This window comes from Cariama cristata, unplaced genomic scaffold (genome assembly GCF_000690535.1).
Source record: "Cariama cristata isolate BGI_N322 unplaced genomic scaffold, ASM69053v1 scaffold7825, whole genome shotgun sequence".
NCBI classification, from domain to species: Eukaryota; Metazoa; Chordata; class Aves; order Cariamiformes; family Cariamidae; genus Cariama; species Cariama cristata.
Window position 1 is genome coordinate 19,793 of NW_009616886.1, and position 12,302 is coordinate 32,094.

Sequence of the window (12,302 nt, forward strand, 5' to 3'; positions counted from 1 at the left end):
TAATAATAAAATAACACACAAACCCTGGCACTGACAAGCTTTGGGTATTTCTGTTACAGATATCCGGTCTGACCTTTTAAATATATCAAGCAAAAGTTTCATGTACACCCCTATAAATTTATTAAACTAAACACACAGCATGTACTTTTGGAATTTAAGGTTATAAATACCTCAGGGAACTACCAGCAGAAATCTCTCAATTTAGTTTTGAATAACACATGTATATGAAGAAAAAAAGTGTGGAATTACAGGTTGTATTAACTGAGCTATAATATCTTTCTAAAGTGCACTGAAAAGCTAAATTCTTTTGCTATGTTGACCCCAGACTCAAAGAGATCACTAAACCTACTGTCTGTCAGGTTAGCCTCTCTGATTTTCTTACAGATATAAATCTGATCAATAAATGAAAATTCCCAACAAATTAGCAGACGGGCTACTCAAATCTTTTCACTCAGAGAGGTCAAATTGTTTAAGAAATAGCTTTTTGAACTGTATAACTATGATTTTAAATCATATAGCTAACAAACTTAATGACTACTACTTTCTTTTGTAAATCTCAAATCTTGAATCAGTAACATCACGTGAAACTGAGAGGAGTTAAGGGAATCTTAACAGATAAGATGTTGTATGGCCCTAGGAATTGAATTAGCAGGTGTGACTCAAAGGTGCGGCTTAATGATTTGTTAACTATTCTGTAAATTAAGTGAGGCAGGAAGTTTTGCAGCTCCTCACAAAGGACAGCCCCCGATAAAGATCGGAAACTTGCCTTAAGGACCTGTTAAAACCTATCCTGAATCAAGAGATTACTAGTGGCGATGAAGAGCAGCCATCAGCCTTCATCTCCACGACCCCCGACGACCACCAGGAGGAGGCACTGCGCAGGCGCAATCGGGAGGAGTCTGTAGAAATGACCTCTCGGAACTAATTTCAATACGAAGCGGGGATACGTCATCCATATGTATAGGTGTGTTGGGAAATCTCATGTATATGTAACACTAACCTGTATAAGTTTGAAGCCGGTCGCCACGAGCGGCGCGCCCGGCTTTGGCGGGACTACCCCCCGTGCTGCCCGGCGCCGAATAAACATACCTACGGTACAGCCATGCAGGCGGTGGAGCCCGTTTTCCGCACGTCAAAACTTTCAGAAGACCCTAATGGGGTTCATGTATTTTTGACAGTCAACATCCTCATTCTTAAAAATATCTTATGCTAGATATCTACACTGGGGGATTAAATTCCACTTCTAAGCTTCCAACAAGGGAAAAAACAACAACAAAAAAATAAACTTAGTGATGGAAGAACAATAGTTTTTCTGCTTGGGCATAAAAAGTGCAAAATCATGAAGAAGAACAGCCACAGTTGCATAACTAATTTACAAAACCACTTCTCTTTTTAAGACTCATATCTATGGTAACTTACACAAGAAATCAGGTGTTAAATAAACAAATCCCAAGGACACTCAGGAACAGCTTTTACAACTTAACTTAGAGTAAAAGCATATGAATAAAAGAATATCTAAGAATTGTGCTTATTTCACTGTATCACTCTAGCATTCAGTGTTTCTCATAACTGACTTCAGTTAGAAGTCATGGAACAGAAGGAACCTGACCCTGTGTGGCCTTTATAAAGCAAAACTTGAACATGAAAAAAGATTCACAAGTGTTCCAGTTTTGAGACTCCCTAGCCATGTGAACAGGTTAAAAAATCCGACAAAAAAAAGGGGGATTTTATACTACTAGGCCAGATTACCATTTTATAACTCTGAAAGCTAAATAACTACCTGATGGTCAAATTACAATTATTGTACTCTACCATAAAAAGCATCTTGTTTTATTTTACAAAACTTTAAAAATTTTGTATTCTATTTCCCTCCCCAAAGTTACGCAGTTGTTAAAACTGAAGGTACAGTCCAAACAAGGTTTTAAAATTGTGTTCAAATACCTACCCAGAGTAATTTTTCCTGACACACACAATTTGTTTATAAACATATAATTATGTATGTGCTATTTTGTATTTCTCAAATGGTTTTGAAACCACGTGCACAATTTCCTTGCTAACAGAGTTTATACAAAATTACAAAGGCAAGTTTAGCATTACATGTATAGCTACATATAAGGTACAGTGGCAGTGTTAATAAAGGCGTATACTGTGCATCTTTTTTCCCCAATTTATCTGTAGCCTGGCCACGAGTTATTGAGTATTTCAAATCTTTTAATAACTCAACTTTTTTTGGTTTGTCATCCTTCTGGAGTTAATACACTATAATTTTTATTTTGCCCATCATAGCATAGTAAACTTACAGTATCAAGAATATTCAGGATAACAGAAAAAAGCCTGATAGTGTTATCTTAAAAAAATAAAAATATACTCTATAACAATACATAAAACATACTGGGAACCTCAGAATGCTGGGGTGCTAAAAAACATATTTTGGCTAAGTAATTTGTAAAGCTCACTCATACTTCTGCGCCTTCACAAAAAGCAAAATTTCCAAACTCATGGGAATTAAAAACTTCTATCACAAAACAACACACTCCAGTTCTATCAAAAAAAATAACTTTCACTTCCACATCCAGACACTGATGGTCACATTACGCCAAACCCATATTTTGGGTGGGTGGGGAAGGTATTGTAATGCTACACTAGAAACACATCAGATACAGGTCTTTACTTCTGTATCATTTAATTTTCAATAAGACCTATACTAATACTCCCCAAACAACAGCTACCTTTTTATTAGATTTTCTAGCTCTTCCTGACCCAAATATTTAACACTAAATTCTTAATGGTGAAGATTTCTGACTTATCTTAAGAAGCCCTGCATGCTACCATACAGTAATGACCAACAGAACTTACGGTGATGATTCCAGTATGATGCTATTAGCCTGGGTGGAAGAAGGAGATCTGTGATTTACAAATACTTCACTTGGGGAAGTGTGAACTACATGGTCCACTAAATGTCCAACTGATGAGGGTCGTAACCGGGCTCCTTCTTGAGTGAAGGCAGAGTTTCGACTAAGAGCGAAAGCACAGCAGCGTGATGTGAAAAGAATATTAATAATAAACTACATTTCTTACCCCATTACAAAGGAATGCTAAACTAATTATTTCCTCTCAGTGCAAGCATATATTCATATACATATTTTTATTAAGTAATTTAAGGTTTAAAAAAATCACTGAAACAATTATGTTGTCAGATCAACATGCTATATTTCATAACTTTCTTTTCAAAAGGGCTCAAAAATATTTTCATAAACACTGAACGGCTAATATTTTTCTTTCTTTTTTTTTTAATTAAAGAAGCCTGAAAGCATTATGGTCCAATGAACAGGCTACTGGACTGACAGTCCAGTCAGTGAGAAGAAAAATTAATCCTCCCAGGAAGAAAAATACTGTCTCCGTTCGTGGCAGAACTTAACCTGAATTCATTAAGATGAACATTTTATCCCCTGCATCTTCTCTTAGAATAATCATAAGCTTTGCACTGAGAATCTTATCATTTCTGCAACCCAAAATTTTCCCATTTGAAAGCTAGCATTATGACATAAGCATCTTCCTTAAAATGCTTTGAAACATGCATGATTAACTTATGTTATGCTATAAGCATCATTATTACACAATTCTTACAATGATTTTTAAATACTACAGATATTTACAACAACAGTCTTTTAAATAATTGCTGCAATGCCAAAGAATCTTAAAACCTCCTGGTTTATGCAATACAAAATTGGGTAATACCAATTCTTAAGCCAGTTTCAGCACACTGAGAAAACTGGTTATTTTCCAAAAGAGATCAGGAATGATTTTTCACTAACTATAAACATAAAACAGAAAGCTCTATCACGCAAAAAGAGTGAGCTTTGAAAGCAAATGCAAAAAAATTGAGGCAAATAAACCTGCAACGATTTCTGATTACGTAATTTTCCCCAATGTTTTAAGAAGTGGTATTAACCAGAATCAATTATTTCTAAAATATCACACAGATTTTATTATCAGTTTTTTTCTTAGCCAAATGAATAATTTAGTTTTAACTGTGCTTGAGAAAACTCAAGCTCTCAAATTTACGGCAGTGTGCCCCGTCTTACACTTTCTATAGGTTGAGTGAGAAGCACCTAAATTTCAATCCCAAATAGTTTATCTCATCTGGAGCTAAATGTTCCAGAGAACCACTCAGCACACAATTTGTGAAGTTATTTGTCTCCATAACGCATTAATCCTTTTATTACATAAGTAGGTAATTCACATTAGAGGCAGACAGTCACTTCTAGGGAGAGAAGATTCAATGCTGCTTACTGATTTGGGGTTCCAGGTGGAGACCGTGATGGTAGGCTCTGTGTTTCCAACCTATCATCAGACAGTGAGTTCCTACTCACTACTTCCCAGTCCATCCCACTCATTAATTTCCGTGCCAAGGGTTTACTGGGGGACCTAGAAGAAGAAAGTAAAACGACTAACCAAAAATTATATGACATAAGAACAAAATTACATAAAACTCACCACAATGAAACTGTGGATGTTCTATCATAGGAAACAAAATTATATGGACAAAAGGGAATGTAATAATGCAAACCTACATTTACATGGGCAGTTCTGTATTTTCTCAATATGTTGTACTTCATTTTCTGTACTTTGTACAAGAAGATTCAATGAAATACAGTCATGAAATACTGTTGGCTAGAAGGGAGACAGGCAAGATGGAAGAGAAACCCACTAAACTTCACTAGACATTTCTAATGCCTCAAAGAGAATCTGACTTCAGAATAGTCAGAGCGATCTGAACTTAAAAATGAAAAAACAAAACAACAAAAAAACCAAACGAAAACAAACAAAACCCCCAAAACCAACAACAACACACACCTCTAAGTAACACAACTATTCAGCCATCTCAGGAAAAATAAAGCAGAGGAAATATCAGCCAAAAAAAAACTCCCACAGACTTTGAAGAACTGAAAGTGGGGTAATCGTCAACACGGCAAGAGAGCTGCTGGGTTTCGTTTACTCATCAGGGATTTCCACCAAGGTGACATGCTTTCTTCTAGAACATGTTTTGTCACCTGTAAGGCAGATGCAATCATCCTATTCAAAATTCTTTGTGGGTAACCAAACTTCATTTGGTTTTGTGCCAGGAATGTCCTTCAGGTTAAAGGTTGTTATCACCAGTGTTTTTACACAGAAGGAATTGTATTTTCTACTCGTTGCCCTTTCTTGATATTGAGGAAACTTCTTCTCATCCTCTAGTCATTTCAGGATACCTATAATCCCCTTCTGCTGTTTCTTTCACCTATTTCTTAAGCACGCATGAGACCATACTTGCAATCTCTCAAGAAATAGTATATTCCCTTTTTATACTGGAAATCATCAAATGAAACATCCAAAAATTTTAGTTGCTTTTTTCTTAGCATCACATGGGAAGGTTCAGTCATCCTGCATAAAACATACTCAGACTTTTCATGTTTGTTGTTTTCAACTGAAAATTCTTTAGCCAACAACAAAAATTCTTTTAAACAATCCCTAAATATGTCCTATGTATTTTGTGTTACCGGGTGTTTACTTTACTTTTACTACTTCGATGGTGCTATTTTTCTTCTAACATTACCCAACCCTCTCTTGTTCCAGTGATACCTCAATTTCATCAGTCTTCTGTGCCATGATAATTTCATTCCCATTTGCCTTTATATTCTATCACTATTCTCTACTCTCCAGCTTTGCACAATGAGGTGACATCATATTATTGTATCAGCTTAACTCCTCCATTTTTCCCCAGCTCCATACACCCATATCTTGGGAAACATGGTAACTGTTCTTTATCTTCTTCTTATCATTACCACCTTACTGATTTACTGAAAGTGCAAGTCCAGAAAGAAGGAACTTTGAGAAATTAAGGAACTACCCGCACACAAATTACATCCTTCTGAAAATGAGAACCTTAGTTACAAACACATTTCTGCTTCTCACTGAACTTAGAACTCAACGCAAGCCACCACCTTAAGCAAACTGTCCTCAATATTATCAAAAGAGTCTACAACAATAACCAACCAAGCGTCATATCAAATAATCTATCTTCACATATAGAAATACAAAAGTCCTATTGGTGTTAACATGCTGCTTTGCTGCTCTGAAAACTTACTGAGTAACAGCTGACAAATTTCAGACAGTTAAGCAAGATGGGTTATTCTAAATACTGTTTCAAGTCTTAACTCCACTTGGGAAAAAAATAATCTAACAGTATATTGATACTTGAAAACAGGGAAAATATCAATTATTTAATTCCTGAGGAAAAACACATCCAGTTTCTTAGCATGTATTTTAAGCAGTATCAATTTGATTCAAAAGTAATTAGCTTGATATCATGTCAATTAAACCAACATTTCAATTTCTGTAATTTGCTTCAAACATGAGCAACTCAACTCACATATTTTTCTTCACAAACATGGCAAATTTGAGCAGTCCTGAACATGTACAATAACAAGAAAACAGCAGAACTGAAACACGTTTAATGTTATCCATTCATTATTCCTTTATTAATCAAAGCTATCATTAGCTAGACTTTGCTGACAGCATGCTTGCAGCCAGCAGATTAACACGAGGAGCCAGCTCTGCCAAGAGGTGGATTCCACAAACCAAAGAATGGGCTGAGGGAAAAAAGCAGAGGAACATAATATATCCAATGCTAAATTAGGTAAACACAGGACTGCAGATACAGTATTTTTTGACAGACATGTAAAGGCAGCTATTGAACCTTATTTACCTTCAGTGAAAAAGCAACAAACAGACTACAGGAGAGTTGGTGGGTTTGGTTGGTTTTCTTAAAATGTGCGAAAACAGGCACTCTTTGCCTGTACAAAACAAATTAAATTACAAAGAGAGATACAACAGTAGGGAGGGAAAAAACCAAGTTTTTCCAAAAATTAAATTCTTGACTGCTTCAGAAAAAAGCCACCGCATCGTATCTGAAGTCATAGATTGTAACTACAGTTTTGAAAACTTCCTCAATCTATGCAAGAAATGAACATAACTCTAAAATGAAAAGCATAACTTTCTTCCCTATCAAAAAAAATCCAATGTTAAGAAAACTCACCTTTTACTGTGGATAAGGTCTAATCTTTCAGAAATAGTACCTTACTACTGTGATAAACAGCTGCAGCATTTATCAGCAAAGGTTCGTTTCAATTATTTTATTAACAGCTCTAACCTCAGAGTCCCACCCACTCATGTTTGTTGCCTCCATTTCCTGTCTTTGCAGAAATTTCAAAGAAAAAATTACCACACTGCAGCACTGAACTTCTGCTGTGGCTTTCTGATACTAGTTCTCCTGCCAACACTTCTAAATCTAACAATAAGTTATTTTTTTATTAACATTTAAGATACGTTGTGAAATATTCCTACAAATTTCTCCTGTATCACTAATTCCTTACAATACTCAAATAACTTTCTTATGCCAGAGTGCTGCTGAGGAGATGGGGGGGCGGGGGGGAGTAAGTTGTAAAAAAACTTTTGAAACACTTTCATAAACCTTGAAATTCCAAATTCCATGTTGGTCTGCTCAGTCTAGGTGCTTCTATTGCACCCCAGCACAGGGCACTCTCATTAACTGAGTAAACTATTTTCAGATTTAACTTTTGGTTCATTTGCAGAGACATTCCTACAAAAGTTGGAAGAAGACCTATCTATCTGAGTAAGGACAGAGACCAAAAACTTTACCTGTCCCCAAATCAAGAACAGTCTTACAAGCTGCGATGCTACATCAAATAATAATAAAAAAAACAAGTGGCAGGGATGATATTACATAATGCAACAAAAAAAAAAGCACAACACAAATTATATTAGCTCAGCTACAGTACACAAAAGCTTTTGAAGATAGAATTTGCTTTCTGTCCCACAGCTGAAGTGCTAAGTTCTCACAGGAGCTGCAGAAGAAAGAGGGTATTGTTTGGGAATACAGGTGGGAATCTTTTAAATCATTTCTGTCCCCAAAAGAAATATAACCTGGGCCACAGCCTTGCTTTGTATATTGACAAGGAGTACAGAGAATGCGTTTCTCAGCAAAACTAGCCACTACTGTTTCAGACCGAGACCGAAACTGTATACAAATCGGCAGATACACCACAAATGACATATGCAGTTTAAAGCAAGAGCAGAATTATTTAATTAACTTGAATAAATGCATGGTTGAAGCAAGAGTGGATTTTTGGAAACAGAAATTGCAACTTAATGTTAGGGAGTTTGCAAATACAAATGACTGAGATACACACTCACTATCACACAATGCGCATAAAGTACCTTCGCTCTGCTCCAGTACACACCATCAGAACTGAACAGAATTAGAATATTTGCAAGGACTCTAAGAGAGAGCAGTGCTCTTTAAGAAATCTGTCAATTCATTACTTGATCAAACTTTTTTCACTTTTATTATCTACTTTCACTTTTATTATGCTCCTGGGAATTCTTATGGGTTTTCTTGGATTGTGAATATCCTGCAACAAATGAGGCCAAGAGAATAGCTGTAAAGAAAAGAGTAGACAGACACTGAACAACTGCAGCAGTCTTCTAAATGCTGAAATTAGTGCTGCATGAAGATTAAGAAAACAGCATCAACAAAATTATCAAATTTATTACGGACCATCTCCTTCACAGTAATTGATTCCATTTTAAAAGTAATTTTAAAATATTTTTATGATTTGAGAAGAAGAAATGAATACTATGAATACTATGAATACCATGAATAGTACTTCAGCTAATTTTCAAGTAAGATCATGAGGATAAACAGCTAAGTCTGCTAATTGTAGGCTGCTTGTTTTATCCAAATGGCTGCTAAGAAATTTTATTTTCATGTCTTGTGCTCTCTATGTTCTGCTCAGTGTGCAAAGGCTAGATGATCATTACTTGTGGCAATCACCATTTCCCAACTTAGAACAAATACACCACTCAAATAACATCTCAGTGTAACTACCAATGTTATCTTCTTAAAATAGAACGATTCAAAAGTTTGCTTAGACAGTATTAGCTCAAATAAGGCAGCTTCTAGTTAGATATTGAAAAGAAAACTGGATAGCTCCAGTAAAAAAAAAAACAAAACAAAACAGAAAACATCTTTTTTAACTGATCTTGAAAGAATTTTCCAATGTGGTAATAATAAAAGCAACAGTAATTATTTAAATCTTTTTGTGTGTCCATTTAATTCTCAAGAAAGACTTGACTGTAACACTATCACGCTCCTGGTTTCATAGCAAAAGGCAACCAATACCTAGCAGAACTTTCAAAAGCAACTGAAACAAGCCTGCTGCTTGACAGCTTAAAAAGCTGTTCAAGAACACAATGACTGTCTGAGAAAGACACAACGAGAAAGGCAGGTTCCAGGAACAAAACCCACATTATACCTGTAAAACCTTAAAAAGCATAATTTATCTTCTGTATGAATACAAAAGGGCTAACATCTACTCAGCATTTCAACTTCAAATGTAAATGTTTAGAAGACAAGGAATTAAAGATAAAGTTCTTAGATTAAGCGTCTTGAACCACATGGTGTTCTTATACTTCAAGTTCTTTCAGCCTTGGAAATACTAAAGTTTTAAAAATTGAAAATGTCTTAATAGCACACTATTAAAAGCCTTTTGAGGTGTTTTTGATACAATATGCCATTAATTTCAGTTCATTGACATACGCATATATGCCTTAGACATTTATCAGTCATCAACATTACTAAACAACTCAAAAGGCGAGGATGAATGCTGTGTTCCTTAAACTAAAAGCAACAGTGGAAAATAAAATTACTGGGGACAGAAGAGCCAAGTATTTTATTAACTAAAAAAAGACAAAAATACTTGAAAATATCAGAGCAATTCTAGCCATGGCTTTCAATTTTATCCAGAGTATATATTACAAAATACAAGTGACCCCTGCACCAGTTGTTCAGTTTTGACTCAAAGGGAAGACTGCCATCTACTGAATAAGAGTTTCTAAAATGATAAATATACTCCTCAAAACCAAGTATCAGCTGTCCTTCACCATACTTACTTGTGGGGAATTGCCAAGTTCAAAGTGCAACAAGAAAAATAGTTAACTGATTCGTAACTGTTATTTAAATAAATAAAACTCAGCTGTCACAGTGTTGAGTCTTCCGAGTACTAAAGTTGCCCCAAGTAAAAGATATAACCAGACTCCCAAAGTAAATAAAATAGAATAAAAAATAATTCTACAGCACACGGAACAAATTGGTCTTACAAAAGTCTACCTGTTGAACAAACATGCCACAGCACTTGTGCCCTCAAATCCTTCTAATACTGAGCTGGGTATCTACGGTGTGCCCAGCTAAAAACTCAAATTATATCACATTGCACAGGGGGAAAGGCAGTGGGGAGGGCAGGAAATCAAGGCACAATTCACCAATGCTCTGAAAAACAGTGTTTGCAGGTACTTGAGAAAGGTTGCTGGGCTTGTTACTAAAAGTCTGTGAGCATAAATTTGAACTCCAGAGTTCCTTAAGGGGTAACGATGCTGAAAGACATTCCCCATTTCAGTAAAAGTATAAGCATAAAAAAAGCACAAAGCATGCTCCCTGCTCCCAAGGATTCTTTCTATTAATGATCAGAGCAGACTGCCAAAAGGATGCAGCAGCAGTTTTACTTTTGAATACTGTATCATAATTTCTGAATTAAGAACTAAAGCTCTGTCTTGACTGTTTTCTTGTAATCGCTAAACCCCTCAGGAATCTGAAACACAATTAAGTAACAGATTCTATGATTAGCAATCTCCTTTGCGACAGAATACGTTCAGAAGCAGCTTACTCCCAGTCAAATTTTTCATAGTAAAATACTTCATTGGGACTATAGTGATAAAGCCATGCTCACCAAGTCGGACATTCACAGTACCTTATTCTAAAGGAACTATGTGTGTACAGTTGTAGGTTGTTATGAGGGATAAAACACACCCAATAACCCAATATTTTAATGGAACAGTTAAAGAAACCATTCTTTGCAATAAAGATACCACAAAAACGGCTAGTACGTGTAACAACAAACTGCACAGATGGAAGGCAATTCTGAATTTTGAAAACACATAAAAGGGGAAATATTAAAGAATACCCTTATTAACTTTTCCATCATAAGATTCTCCCCCATTTCTGGCTGCCCCAAAGAAATACTCTCCGATATCAAAATTAAACTCCTTAATATGGTTTAGTCAAGCCACCAGCAACAGTCGACAACAGTTGCTTTTTATTTTCATTTTTGCAAACAGAAAACAATGATCCCATAACATCTTAAAAGGTACAAACAGCAGACTTATTGATCCTGTACAAATGTAAATTGCTTACCTTGCAAATACTCTGTCTTTGTTTGCTCTTTCTTTACCATACTGCACAGACTGGACCTCTGTTCTCCCACTGGAAAACAAAACAAAACCAAACCACTAAACGCAACAAACTTAGGATAACAACTTCTTGCTTAAAACTGAACCATCTCAAAAAAAACCCAAACAAACAAATCCTAAATTCTATTTTCAGTCATGCTCAAGCAATTGCACTAGCTTCAGTACAGTGTAACTTTAGACAGCATTTGGGTAAGTGCAGGTCTTCTTTCCCACTAGAGTCTAACTGTAACAAAGACGAATTAATTTTATGCATAATGTACAGCTTGCTTTTCTCTTTCTCCTTCTTCTTATCCAAAGCAATAAGAAAGTTCTGCTTGGATTTTTGGATAACACTTAACACTATAATCTTTCCTGTCATAGACACAATCAAAAGTTAGAGCATCTCCTCTGTACTCCTCCTAAACTATTCCCTTAATTGCTAATAACTTAGCTGCTACTTAGTTCAGCAATATATCATGAAGAAATCAGATGACAAGCACATCAGGATTGTATTCTTCTATGCAACTTGTCAATACCAAGATTAGAACTTGGAATTTGCTGACTTTTTATGTAAGACCAGATGTCTTGTGCAAAATCAAAGATCCTTTATAATATTTCATAATTTCTATTTTTTAAAAAAAAAAAAACTAATTTTTTTGAGTGTTGCAGTAGTTTAACCCCAGTCAGCAACTAAGCACCATGCAGCCGCTTGCTCACTCCTCCTCCCTCCCAGTGGAATGGGGAGGAGAATCAAAAAAAAACCCAAACGCGTGGGTTGAGATAGGAACAGTTTAATAGCTAAAGCATTCTTGTGGCCAAGAAGGCCAATGGTATCTTGGGGTGCATTATGAAGAGTGTGGCCAGCAGGTTGAGGGACGTTATCCTCCCCCTCTCCTCTGCCCTGGTGAGGCCACATCTGGAGTTCTGTGTCCAGTTCTGGGCTCCCCAGTTCAAGA

At 35.9% G+C, this 12,302-nt stretch overlaps 1 protein-coding gene across 1 annotated transcript in view; it reads right to left on the reverse strand.

Annotated features, from left to right (window-relative positions):
* The window catches only part of PTPN4 (protein tyrosine phosphatase, non-receptor type 4 (megakaryocyte)), a gene marked incomplete at both ends in the record, with an annotated part of 30,313 nt that extends 18,933 nt beyond the window's left edge, over positions 1-11,380 (reverse strand). Inside the window, 3 exons of the mRNA XM_009700314.1 lie at positions 2,857-3,015; positions 4,294-4,428; positions 11,312-11,380. Of these exons, the coding sequence (XP_009698616.1) occupies positions 2,857-3,015; positions 4,294-4,428; positions 11,312-11,380 (363 nt within the window). The remainder of the gene's footprint in view (positions 1-2,856; positions 3,016-4,293; positions 4,429-11,311) is intronic.
* Between the last annotated feature and the right edge of the window lie 922 nt (positions 11,381-12,302).